Genomic DNA, 11938 nt, shown 5'->3' with positions numbered 1-11938 from the left:
TGGAAAGATGTAAAACGCTCATGAGTTTATTATAGACAAGTCCCAAAGTGCGGGACACAGCCAGGCCAGGACTACCTGGAGGACTGGCCCGTGGTTCCGGAGCAGCAGACAGGGAGGCACATGCTATTGAGGCTCTGAAGCCCAGAGAAGCAGGAACTCTGGTGTCTGCCATCAGCCACCCTCTGGGTTACGACAGCCTTACACATTGTCCATCATTTACAGTTCAGGCTGAGCTCTCAGCCCCCTCCCGGGACTGAACACAATTGTAGGGAAGTTCTAATACAATCTTTTCTTGTTTTACATGTAAGGAATAGGAGACACAGAGTGGCTAGGTAACACGTCCAAAGGCACACGGCCGGTGAAGGGTGGACCAGGGATCTGCCTTCAGAGTCCACGCCCGACCATGAAGTCTCCTGGTTCCCTCACTTGAGAAGTAGGTAAGCCATTCCATCCTGACTTTACAGCCTGTCTGGTCTAGCAGAGGAGCCAGGTGTGAACAATTAACCCCAAGTAAGTGTCTAGCAGGAGGCTCAGGCAGGGAGCCCTGCAGAGCCTGTGGGTGCCTAGGGCTGCAGCTCATACTGGCCCTCCGTGGCTGTGTAGAAGTCCTCCAGCACCGACTGCAGAAACTCAAAGGTGGGTCGCTCCTCAGGCCGGCCTCGCCAGCACTCGGTGATGATGTCACGGTACAACTCTGGCGGACACGTCTCCGGGCATGGCATGCGATAGCCTTGCTCCAGGCTGCGGATGACCTCGGGGTTACTCATCCCTGCAGGAGGGCAGACAGGGTGCTTCAGGGGAGATACTCCAGGGGTGCAGCCGCTGGCTCTGGGGGCAGTAGACCAAGACTAGATGGGAGAGAGCGGGCTCTGACACGCTATGGCCACTCTAACCCTGGAAGGTCACATAGGTGTGGGGGTTGTACCACTTTGTTTTGTTTTAGTTTTTGTTTTTAAAGACAGGGTTTTCTTGAGTAACCCAGGCTAGCCTTGAACTCAAGAGCTTTGTCTCTGTCTCCCAAGTGCTGGCATCACAAGCTTGAGCCATTACATCTGGCTCTGGGGTCATCCTAATCTTTTCCTAATTCATTCTCTCTCTCTCTCTCCCCCTCCCTCCCTCCCTCCCTTCCTCCCCCCCTCTCTCTCTGTGTGTGTGTGTGTGTGTATGTGTGACACCCCTGAGCCATCTCCTCAGCCCTGGTGACATATTTAAGGATGTCTTTTGCTTTCCACTGTTTGGAGAAGAGTTGAGAAGGAACTGTAGGGTTTCCGGTGATCATAGGCAGCTTCTTCTGGATGTGACCTACGTAAGTATTTGCCGAAGATGGACACTGTGGAAAACATGCACCCGCAGCTGCTGCCTGGACCCTCATAGGCAGGAGCCCAGTTCCTCATGTCAGGATATGACTCTGGAGATCCCACCCTCAGGGACAAGGTGAAGCTGACAATCTTGTCCTCTACCTACAAGCTGTCCCCTGACACCCACTACGCTTTCTCCTGGAGATCCACGTCAGCTCTGTGGGAGGAGAGGACCTGCCATGACCAGTGTGTGGTACCTATAGGCACTGAGCCTGGGGAGCCACCACCAGGATGCTCCAGGAGGATAGCGAGAAGTTCCAGGGACAGAACCTACCTGGGTAGGGAACACGCCCATACGTGATGATCTCCATCAGCAGGACTCCGAAGGACCATACATCAGCCTTGATGGTGAACACCCCGAAGTGGATGGCCTCTGGGGCAGTCCACTTGATGGGGAACTTGGCCCCTGCCAGGAAAGTGCATTAGCTTCAGGGACTGTCAGCTCTCTACCCTCATCCAACGGCAACCCATCGTTGTGGGATATCTGTACCCAGTGTGAAAATGTATTGTTTGGTGTAATAAAGAATTGAACAACCAATGGTTAGGCAGCAGGTGTAGGTGGGACTTCCAGGCAGAAAGAGGAAGTAGGAGGAGATAATTGAGGTCCAGAGGAGATACTAATGAGACATGGAGGAAGTTGAACATACAGAGTGAAAGAAAGGTAAGAAGCCACATGGTAAAGTGTATGTTAATAAAAGCAGGTTAATTTAAGTTATAAGAGCTAACAGGACAAGATGAAGCTAAGGCCGAGCTTTCACAAGTTCATAAGCCTCCGTGTCATTGCTTGTGGGCTGGCGACCCAAAGAAAAATCAATTACATCCAGCCCCTTCCTATCTGTCCCCGCTGGGGGCCTTTCAGGATGTGGACATTGGATACACACGGATATGGGAAGATACAGTTGTTGGCCACAACCTTAGGTGTTCTTAAAACGTGTCAACCCTCAGGGTCACTTCGTTTTGGGTTTTGGAGATAGGGTCTTGTGTATCCCAGACTGGCCTCAAACTTGATGTAGCCAAGGATACTCTTAAACTCTTGATCCTCCTGCCACAGCCTTCTGAGAGCTGGGATTATAGCTATGCCCCACCATGCCCTGTTTGTGTTAGATATGGAACCAAAGGCTTTATGCATGCTGGGGAAGCTCTCTGCAAACCAAACTGTCTCCAGCCCTGTGCATTTCCATCTGGGATGGAAGGATCCTTTCCTATCTCATATGGCCTAGTTTAGTAGCAGGGACCATGGCAAGGGAGAGCCATTTTAACTGCTCTATGTCTTAGCCGGTCCTTTCCTGCAAAAGGAAACCCTGGCACACAGACGCACCTCTGAGGGCCACTGTGTGGGAGGATGGCAAAGCCCACAGCCGGTACCTCAGGCTTAACACTGTTTTCTCAGTCCCAGGGGCCAGCCTGAAGTTCCCTGAGGAGAGGAACGGATCCCCAAGCCTTGGCTATCCTCCTGAATCCACTGTTTAGCGCACATTCAGCTGATACTGCTTGCTTGCTCAGCGCACCGGAGTCTCCTGGCAAAGTCAGTTTTCCTCATTCATATTAACAGGGCAGAGTGCTCTGTAGCGCCCCTTACTCGGGTACCAGAGTCGGATGCTTAGGTTTCGTTTGAGCCCTGTTTTCCAAGTTGTGCTCCATGACATCCTCCTTCCACAGGAGGGTGATAGGAACTGGGTGGGAAAAAAAAATTCTCGCAACTCAGTTGGGGGATCAGGAGGTGAAACACATGGGAATTAAGCGCCATTGCAGGATTCCTCAGACCCTTTGCTCGATCCAAGTGCGCTGCAGTCTCCAGGAGATATTCAGCATTCTAAGGCCATTCTGAATGAGGAGTCCCAAGGTGCTCCTACACCTGAGGTGCTTCTCTGCCCCACCCCCTCTTCTATCCAGGGTAAGGAAGTGATGAACGAGCTGGGAAAAGGCCAGCGTCATGGCAAACGCAAGGCCCATGGGTCTCCCGACTCATCTCCCAGACCAAGGAGGCATTCGAGGGGGCCCCAGGGAATTGAGAAGTTTAAAGGTTGAGGGGGGGGGGGAGTCTGCTCACCCTCTTGGGCAGTGTATTCACTGTCAATGATCCTGGCCAAGCCGAAGTCAGCGATTTTGCAACACAAGGTCTCAGATACCAGGATGTTGGCTGCCCGCAGGTCACGGTGGATGGAGTTCATGCGCTCTATGTAAGCCATCCCTTCTGCGATCTGAGAGAATGGGTCACATGGTGAAGGGCAGCAAGAACGGAGCCCTCCAGCCTGGATGTGGGGCCAGCCTCACATCCCCTGTCAGGTAATGAGGGGAAGCACCCACCTCTCCCCATGAGACCAGCCCAGAGCCCAGGGCAGCAGAGAAGCTCTCGTCAAACAGCTGGACTGCCATCCCCACCCCTGTCCTCCCGTCCCAGGCAACTGTATCCAAGGTTCCACAGGCCAGGAATAGCAAAGGAAGTCTGTGGTTATGGGAGATGGAGAAGAAGGAATGAACAGGGTGTACAGGGTTAGCAGGGAAGGACAGGACTGCTCTCAGAGGACATTTCTCTCAGAGGAGCCACCCATGCCTTGGGATCACTAATGTCTGACAGGCTGTGTCACTTCCTTAGTGTGTATGTGGGTCACAGTCTTGATGTGGGAGTCCCCTCTGTGTGCTGTGATTACCATTAATAAATAAAGAAACCGCTTTGGATCTATAGCAAGGCAGAACTTAGATAGGCAGGGAAAGCTAGTCTGAATGCTGGGAAAAAAGGGCGGAGTCAGAGAGCTGCCGTGGAGCCACCCCTGGAGTCAGACATACCGAAACTTTGCCAGATGCCACTGCCATGTGGCGGTACACAGATTAATAGAAGTGGGTTAAATTAATGTAAGAGTTAGCCAATAAGGAGGTAGAGCTAATGGGCCAAGCAGTGATTTAATGAATACAGTTTCTGTGTGATTATTTTGGGTCTAAGACAGCCGGACAGTCAGGAAGAACAAGCGGCCTCCTCCAACACGGTCTGACCTGCAACATCAGAGATCATCTCAGGACGTAGAGTTAGGGCTAGTGTCCAGTAAGCTGACTACAGCTGAGGCCCTGGACCTGTCCCTGCCCCGAGTGAACCCTTGTGGGGGAAGGGTGGAATCCAGGGAACAGAGATTCTCATGGAAGAGGAGCCATCACCTGCACCAAGTCATTCAGGCTTTAGCCACTCACTGATGGATGGATGAAGAGACCTCAGCTCTCATCTGTCCCTGCAGGATGTCAGCCTTTGATGGGAACCTACTTGCCCAGGAACTCAGGTACACACACTCGTAGCTTCTCTCCTACCGAGCCACACCCCAGTCCCTGGTTCCACAGCTTCTGTTTCCGCATGCCCAGCTACATGCATGAGTCCCCTCCTTTGCTCCTTCACTCCCTTGGGAAACCACTCAGTCAGTATGTGTTTGCTAGGGCGAGGCTGTGAGAAGCGGAGAGCCTGAGCCTACACAGTTTCTACCGGGGCAGCTCCGGTGGTGTTCTTATGTAACACGTGTTGGTCAGCGTTAGAAAAAAGAAACTATGTGAACATAGAAGACAGTGGGCCAGACGGCTCTGTGGAAAAGATGCTACAGGGGCGAGAGCCTGGGCTCTCTAGCAGCTCTCTTCGTTGCTGTTTTGTAACCGAGGACACAAAAAGGCTTCTTCATCCATTGATGAGCAATGAACGGTCCAAGAGCAGAGCCCATAACATCCCTTGTCCAGGAAAGCCTTGGTGGAAATGACCTCTGACAAGGAGGGCGGGTCCTGGGCACTGGCTGGGAATCTGTGGACAGGGAGAGTCCAAGACAATCCGCACAGAATAGACGGGTATGATAGGGCACTGGGCAGGCACTGTCCTTGTGATTGCAGAGGCCACATGGAGAGGACCCAGTTTTTCCTTGGGGGGAGGGTCTTTGTGTGGTGGAGTGAAAAGAGAGTGGGCAAGGAAAGATAAGGAAACGGGATGATGGGATCCTGAGCATCAAGTGCCTTCCTCAAACCCAGAGGCGGGGGTGAACTTTCTGCACCCACCCTACCAGCTGCCTCGGCAGGTCTCTGCTACCCCAGCGGAAAAAAGACAGTGTGACCTCAGTTCCTGAGTTTGATACCAGCTGCAGATAATATGGGACAGCGGAGGAAGTTAAAGTGGGCAAGCGGGCAAGTGGGTTAAAGTGTGGGCAGGAAGGTTCCCCTTCTCAGCTCTGTAAGGTGTTGGCAGTGCGTCTCGCACACTGACCACAGACCACAGCTTTCTTGCTGAGAGTTCCAGTTTTGACAGCTGCACTCAGAGCCACCAGATGTGTCTTCCTGCCAGTTAGACCCCCCTCAGCTAGAATCCATCCCCAGGAGAGAAAGATACCGATACCGCCCCACCTTGATTCTGCTCTTGCCTCACCAAAGTTGGAGACATCTATACATGGACCCAGAGAGAACCAAAGGTCAGTCCAGGACTGTTGAGGTCTGGAAGTCTCTGATGGTGATAGACGTGTGTGTGTGTGTGTGTGTGTATGTGTGTGTGTGCGCGCGCGCGCGCGTTGAGTGTGTGCGTGTGTGCGTGCCTAGAAAATTATATCCCTTTTACTCTGAGGGGCTCATGCCTGCCCATCAGGCTAGGCCAGTTCTAGGGCTGCACCAAGACTTACCAGTCCTGGATCAAGACAGGTATGTTGAAGAACTAAGTCAGAGCAAAGTATACCTGCCTACTACTAAACAGAATTCTTGCCTCTTCCCTCACTTTCCAACACCACTGCCCTCTCTACCTTCCTAAGAGAACTATCTTATCCCATCATGGCTGCCCAGAATTAGAACTACATTTCCCAGACTCCCTTGCAGCCAAGTGGGTCATGGAGGCAAGTGGAGAGGGGAGGACATGCAAAAGCAAATGTAATGGGAATGTCCCTAGAGTGAAGAAGATGGGATTTTATCCTCATCCCCTTCTTGCTGGCCAAGAGGCAGGTAGTAAAGCCAGCAACCACTGGGCATAGTAAGATACCATTCCATGCTAAGATTCTGTACCCAGCGGAAGACACCAGGGGGCAGAGCCTCTCACCTGTCCACCTCTAGGTACTTATGCATTTAGTACTTCAGGCTTTCTGTCCTTCACAGCCCAGCCCACGTCTGACTAACACAGCCTCTCACCAGGGGATTCAAAGCCTGGGGGAGGGGGATCATCCCTCCAGGCCTCTTCGGCTTCATAGCACACCAACCTGGGCTGACATGTCAATCAGCCTGGGAAGGGACAATCTGCTGCCTTCATCCGTCTTCAGAAAATCCAGCAAGCATCCTAGGAAAAGAGAGACAGTAACTGCATAGTGGTGACCCTGGCTCCGCTCTCCTGGTCCGTGGAGGGTCTGCCTATGGCTGAGGAGCCTCATACTTCACAGAAACACTCACCCCTAGACTTCCAAAAGTCAGTTCTCAGGCAAGTTTAGGGACGTGCCTGGGGTCTTTTGGGGCAGCAGAGCTGGGCCTAAGGTTAGTGTTCTTTTCCAGCATCATGTTCCGGGTGTCTTTCTTGGTCCACTTCCCTCCTTGAGGGAGGTGTCCCCGGAGGAAAGTGTTAACAAGAAGACACCAGAAGGGAGAGCTGCTGCAGGCTTAAAAAATTGTGGGTCCTTCACCAAGTCCACTGCCAGGTAGGTGCTCTTGAAAATTCAGCCAGGAGGCAAGCACCCAGCACAGCCTGTGATGCTGACTCCCTTGGTGGCAATGATTATAGTTAGCATAGTCACATTAAGGACCTGCAGGCTACAGGAGTGGTGAGATCCCTTAGGTGGAAGGTAGACTCAGGTCTCATCCCCGGCCAGCTGTCCCCTGGGGAAACACTGCAGAAGCTGCCAGGCCCCATACAGAGGCTGCCAAGTACCATTTCCCTTGTCACTCATATTGTGAAATGTTCATAGTTTTGCCAGAGTTCCCATAACCAGGAAGCGGAACTGGGTTATTCGATCCACCTTTGGATGCCCAGCCTATGGCTCTTCCTACTGTGCAAAGCTCTGTGCATCATAGCAGGGATCAAAGCATGATGTGTGTGCCCCAGAAACAAACAAACAAACAAACAAACAAACAAACAAACCGAGGTCTGGAAACACAGGGCATGCTCTGGGAGTGGAAAACACACTCCAGAAACAAAACCCGTGCTCTAGAAGGCTGAGCTTCCCCTGAGCTGAGAACATGGCTCTGGGAAAATGATTCTACCATGTTTCTCAGCCTCCCTTCTCATAAGATCAAGCTTACAGATCCCCATAGGAACCTGCAGGCCAGACAAACCTGCCACCATGCTCTACTATTGTTTTTTGCCTTCTAAGACCTGTCCCGTAGAGAGGGGGAGGGGTCCCACCTCTGGCCATGTACTCGGTGACGATGTAGATGGGCTCTCTGGTGACCACGGCGTAGAGACGGACCAGCCTCTCGTGCTGCAGGCTTTTCATCACGTTGGCCTCGCCCAGGAACGCTTCTGGAGACATGGTCCCCTCCTTCAGAGTCTTGACGGCCACCTTCACATTGTTTTTGTAATAACCTGACGGGGCAGGAGAATGAAGGAGCCACTCAGACGTTGAAGAAAACCCTTCACCACAGATTCAAGCCCTACTCTTGGTGGGCCCAAGGTCCAAGTGGGAACACGCAGTCCCTGAGGGAGATGATGGGAGTACATGTCTTGTGTAAGATGCCAGTTTGTCGCTGCAAGCCCCATGATGGAGCCTCAGGCTGTGGTGGGATTCACACAGTCTGAGGGAAAGGGATGACACCCACTAAAGGGTGTAAGTTAATAGCCAGGACTTGCGCTTTCCAGGGTCGTGAGCCTTGTGAGGAGCCCACGTCTGCATCTCCAACCACAGGTGTCTCAGTTCTGGGTGTGAGATTCTGGGAGGCATCAGAATGGGGCTTTGAACTTGTGCCCCGGAGACATGGACCAGAGCAGAATAAGATAAAGGGCCGTATGTTCTGTATGGATAGCGCTGTAAGTTAGCAGCAGGTGGCAGCTATGATGGAACAGTGTGAGCGCTGGGGCAAGCATGGCTTCTGTTTATATAGAGCCCCGAGCTCCTGTGTCCTGGTTCTTGGCTCCTAGTGCCTGATGTACGGCGTCTGCCTGGACAGTTGGAGCTAAGAGGACCTGACAGAATGGTTGAGCACACGTAAGCCAGCCGCAAAGCTAGCAGCCAATTGGGAATGAAAGAGGAACTGGCTTAAATTTAGGGAGATCTGGATTTGATTCTCTTCTGTTGCAAAGAAGATAGAGCAACAATGTGAATCCCTTGGCATCGGGGCCTTATTAGCTCATCTGTAAAGGTCCACAGCTGTGTGTCTGCCCCTCACAGGCACCTCAGAGAAGGGGGTGCACTGCTCATATGGAGCCATCTGTCCCCATGGCCACTTCAGGCTCAGAACACAGAATAGAGAGAGGGAACCTGGGATGCCACCACTCACCCATCCAGACTTCTCCAAACTGCCCAGACCCAAGTTTCCGGACCAGCTTGAGAGACTGCCTGGGGATTTCCCATTCATCCTGTGCCCAGGGGTTCTTGGGGGCTGGGCTCACACAGGGCAGGGTCAACTTCTGGCACAAACCATCCCCTTTCTCTGTATCAGGGAAGAAAAGAGAAGCTAGAGGCCATCAGAGGAGACTTCCCTTAGGAACCACACTGTCCCCCAGCTCTGTCCTTTGTCTCTTTCCTCCCACTGTGGCAGGCAGGACATGGTGTCTGGAACCTGCCCTCTCTGAGACTGCAGGCCCTTGTTACTTTCCAAGTAGCCCCATGCCTAGCATTAGGCTGCTGACTTTGAATCGTTAAGCTGAAACTTGGCATTTCCTTAAGTCTGGCTCGGTGAACACCCCCGCCTCCTGTTGACTCACACAGTGTGGGATCATACAATAGAGAACCCGAGAGTTCCTCTGGGACCCTCCTGCCCCGACACCTCTTACTGGAATAGTGCTGAACCAGGGCCTGGAGGGTGGGGAAAGTGACCCGAGGAGAGATGTAATAGCCACCGTCGTCCAGGGAGCGGATCTTATAGTGCTTGACCACTTCCCCCTGGGTGGTGACATCCTTCACAGACAGGGAAAAGGCACCTAGAGGGTTAATAGACACGAGAGAAGTGAGGCAGGAATGTAAAACCCAGGACTAGAAGTGGGGCTCCTGTGAGCTGAATAAGGTACCCCCAATTCTGTTCTCAGCCATTTCAGGGCAATCCCCCTTTCCCTTTGGTCTGGCTCCACTCTTCCAGAAACACTTCCTATTTGGTGACTGTCTGACCCAGACTTTCCCTCGAGTCCCCAAACTACCGGGAATCAGGAACTCTGGGGCAGACAGGACCGTTTCTCAGCTATACATGGGTCCTCTATTGGAGTGTCTGAGATATGGAGGGTTGCCAGGAGACTCGGAGCTTTAGTATCTTTGACTTGCGGGCTGATGACTTCCCCAGAGAAACGGCCAGTTGGGCTCTTTAGTTCCATGCTCTTCCCAGAAACATGATGAGCTATTTCGCAGAGGTTACGGCCACGGATTCTCCCATTTTCACACTCTTTATTTGTGAGATATAGAGACACTGAAAGGAGGTTACTTTGAAAGTTTACAGCCGGCTTGGGGTTCCGGGTGCCCCCACTTTCCCTGTGGGTGCACCTTTGAGACGCAGTCCCACCCTTTGCCACAAGGGGTCAGGCCAGGACACTTCGCTGCATGAGGCCCTTGATACGGGTCCAGGCTGATAGCGTTGGGTGCTTTCGTGTCTCAAGCCTCTTCCCTGCTTGTGTCTTTTCTTGGCCTATGTGTTCCTCACAACACACTTGCAAAAGAATGCCAAGAGGCCCCACTCCCGTCCAACACACCTTAAAGCTGCTGCAGCCCTTGCCCCGGACCTTAGCCCTAGATCGGATACTGCAGACTTCCCCACTCCAACCTGCTCTCGCAACCATGCCTCTGTCTCTAAGGGCCCAGAGCGGGCACTATTGAGTTCAGCGACCTCACACCAGCGCAGTGAGGTCAAGAGCTTTTCCTGCTGGGATGCTGCACCTGTATAAATGCCAAAGCATTTCTTTCTTTCCTTCACTAGATGTAGCTCCTGAAACTTGAAGCCATCCAAGGTCCTGCCTACCTTATAGAAACTGGGTAATCTTAAAAGGCACCCCAATACTGCCAGCTCCATGTCGATGGGACCTCCTGTCTTTGGGGAGTGGCTGGGCTGCCTGGGGCATATGGAGAAGTACGAATTTGCTTTTTGTTTTTTTCCGAAGCAGGGTTTCTCTGTGTTGCCCTTGGCTGTCCTGAAATTCACTCTATAGACCAGGCTGGCCTCGAACTCACAAAGACCCATGTGCCTTTGCTTCCCAAGTGCTGAGTTACAGTCATCCTCACTCTCCATCACCCTCTCTCCTCTCCTGCCTTCCCCACTGAACCCTCTCCTCTCAAATTCCTTACCACTGAAGAGTCTGTCTACCTCTCAGCCGGGACGTCAGTAGCTCCTCACACAGAAACCAATAACCAGCTGCTTGAGAAGCCGAGGGGCATCCCAAGGGTTGCACGGGGCTCCTGAGGCAGCTTCTCGCTTAGCTTGCAATAAAGGCTGTGGCTTTGACATGCACTGTGGGATTCTGCTTTGGAATTATGGGGAGCATGTGTGTGTGATAATGGAGAGTCCCACAGTGTTAAGTGAAAAAACAACCGCAGCAGAACGGCCCGGTGGGAAGCTAACAGGGACCTAAAGCTAACCAAAGAGCTAACCAGCAGAAGAATGGACTCTAGATAAGCCAATCACTCTTCTCAGGGAAGAGGCAGTGGAGGAGCGAGGGGCTCTTCTACATCTAGAATGTTCTGCCTTCTGGCTGTGGTTACATGGGGGTTTATTCATTGCTCTGAATAATTTATAATTGTTCACAGTTTTGCATACATTGTACATGCTTCCTATTTTATAATAAGAAGGACATTAAGGATCTGGGGCACAGGTCAGTTGAGAGAGGGATTGACTAGTGTTTGAGTCCCAGAACCACAAAAACAAGTGAGGCCTTGTCTCCAAAACAAAACAAAACAGACACTAGGAGGAATGTCAATTGGATGGGTACATGCCTGTAATCCCAGCTCCCAGCAGAAGCAAGAGGAGAAATACAAGGTTAAGGTCAGCCTGTTCTACATAGAAAAACTCTCTAAAAATAATAATAAATAAACAAGGAGAAGAATGTAGGAGAATATTATTTAGAAAATGGCAGACAGGAGGGAGGGAAGCAGAAGCAGTGGCCTGAGGCTGGTGGCAGCATCTGACTCAGCCACACACAGATCTGAATCTCTGAGTCTTGGGTATTGGCTCCGTTTTTGTTTTGTTTTTGTTTTTGTTTTTTGTTTTTTTGTTTTTTTTTGACTGGGTTTCTCTACGTAACAGCCCTGGCTATCCTGGAACTCGTTTTGTAGACCAGACTGGCTTCACATTCACAAAGATCTACCAGCTTCTGCTTCCCAAGTGCTGGAATTAAAGGCCTGCACCACCATACCTGACAGCTTCTAATCCACCAGTCACTGCCCCATCTACTCCGAGACACAGGCCACCTGCCAACCTCCTAAGACCTGCCAGCCTCTGCCTGAGATGTTTTTTCTTTTTTT

General features: G+C 51.8%; 1 protein-coding gene across 1 annotated transcript in view; it reads right to left on the bottom strand.

Moving 5' to 3' along the window:
• Nucleotides 1–563: 563 nt before the first annotated feature.
• Blk (BLK proto-oncogene, Src family tyrosine kinase) overlaps nt 564–11938 on the bottom strand; it is an 18213-nt gene continuing 6838 nt past the window's right edge. Inside the window, exons 6-12 of the mRNA XM_005355534.2 lie at nt 9274–9420; nt 8778–8930; nt 7687–7866; nt 6554–6630; nt 3409–3559; nt 1633–1764; nt 564–769 (exon numbers count right to left, since the gene is read on the bottom strand). Of these exons, the coding sequence (XP_005355591.1) occupies nt 564–769; nt 1633–1764; nt 3409–3559; nt 6554–6630; nt 7687–7866; nt 8778–8930; nt 9274–9420 (1046 nt within the window). The remainder of the gene's footprint in view (nt 770–1632; nt 1765–3408; nt 3560–6553; nt 6631–7686; nt 7867–8777; nt 8931–9273; nt 9421–11938) is intronic.

The sequence above is a fragment of the Microtus ochrogaster genome, chromosome 17 (assembly GCF_000317375.1).
Source record: "Microtus ochrogaster isolate Prairie Vole_2 chromosome 17, MicOch1.0, whole genome shotgun sequence".
In the NCBI taxonomy this organism is placed as follows: domain Eukaryota; kingdom Metazoa; phylum Chordata; class Mammalia; order Rodentia; family Cricetidae; genus Microtus; species Microtus ochrogaster.
Note: the sequence above shows the minus strand (reverse complement) of the source record. Positions and strands in the feature narration are given on the sequence as shown.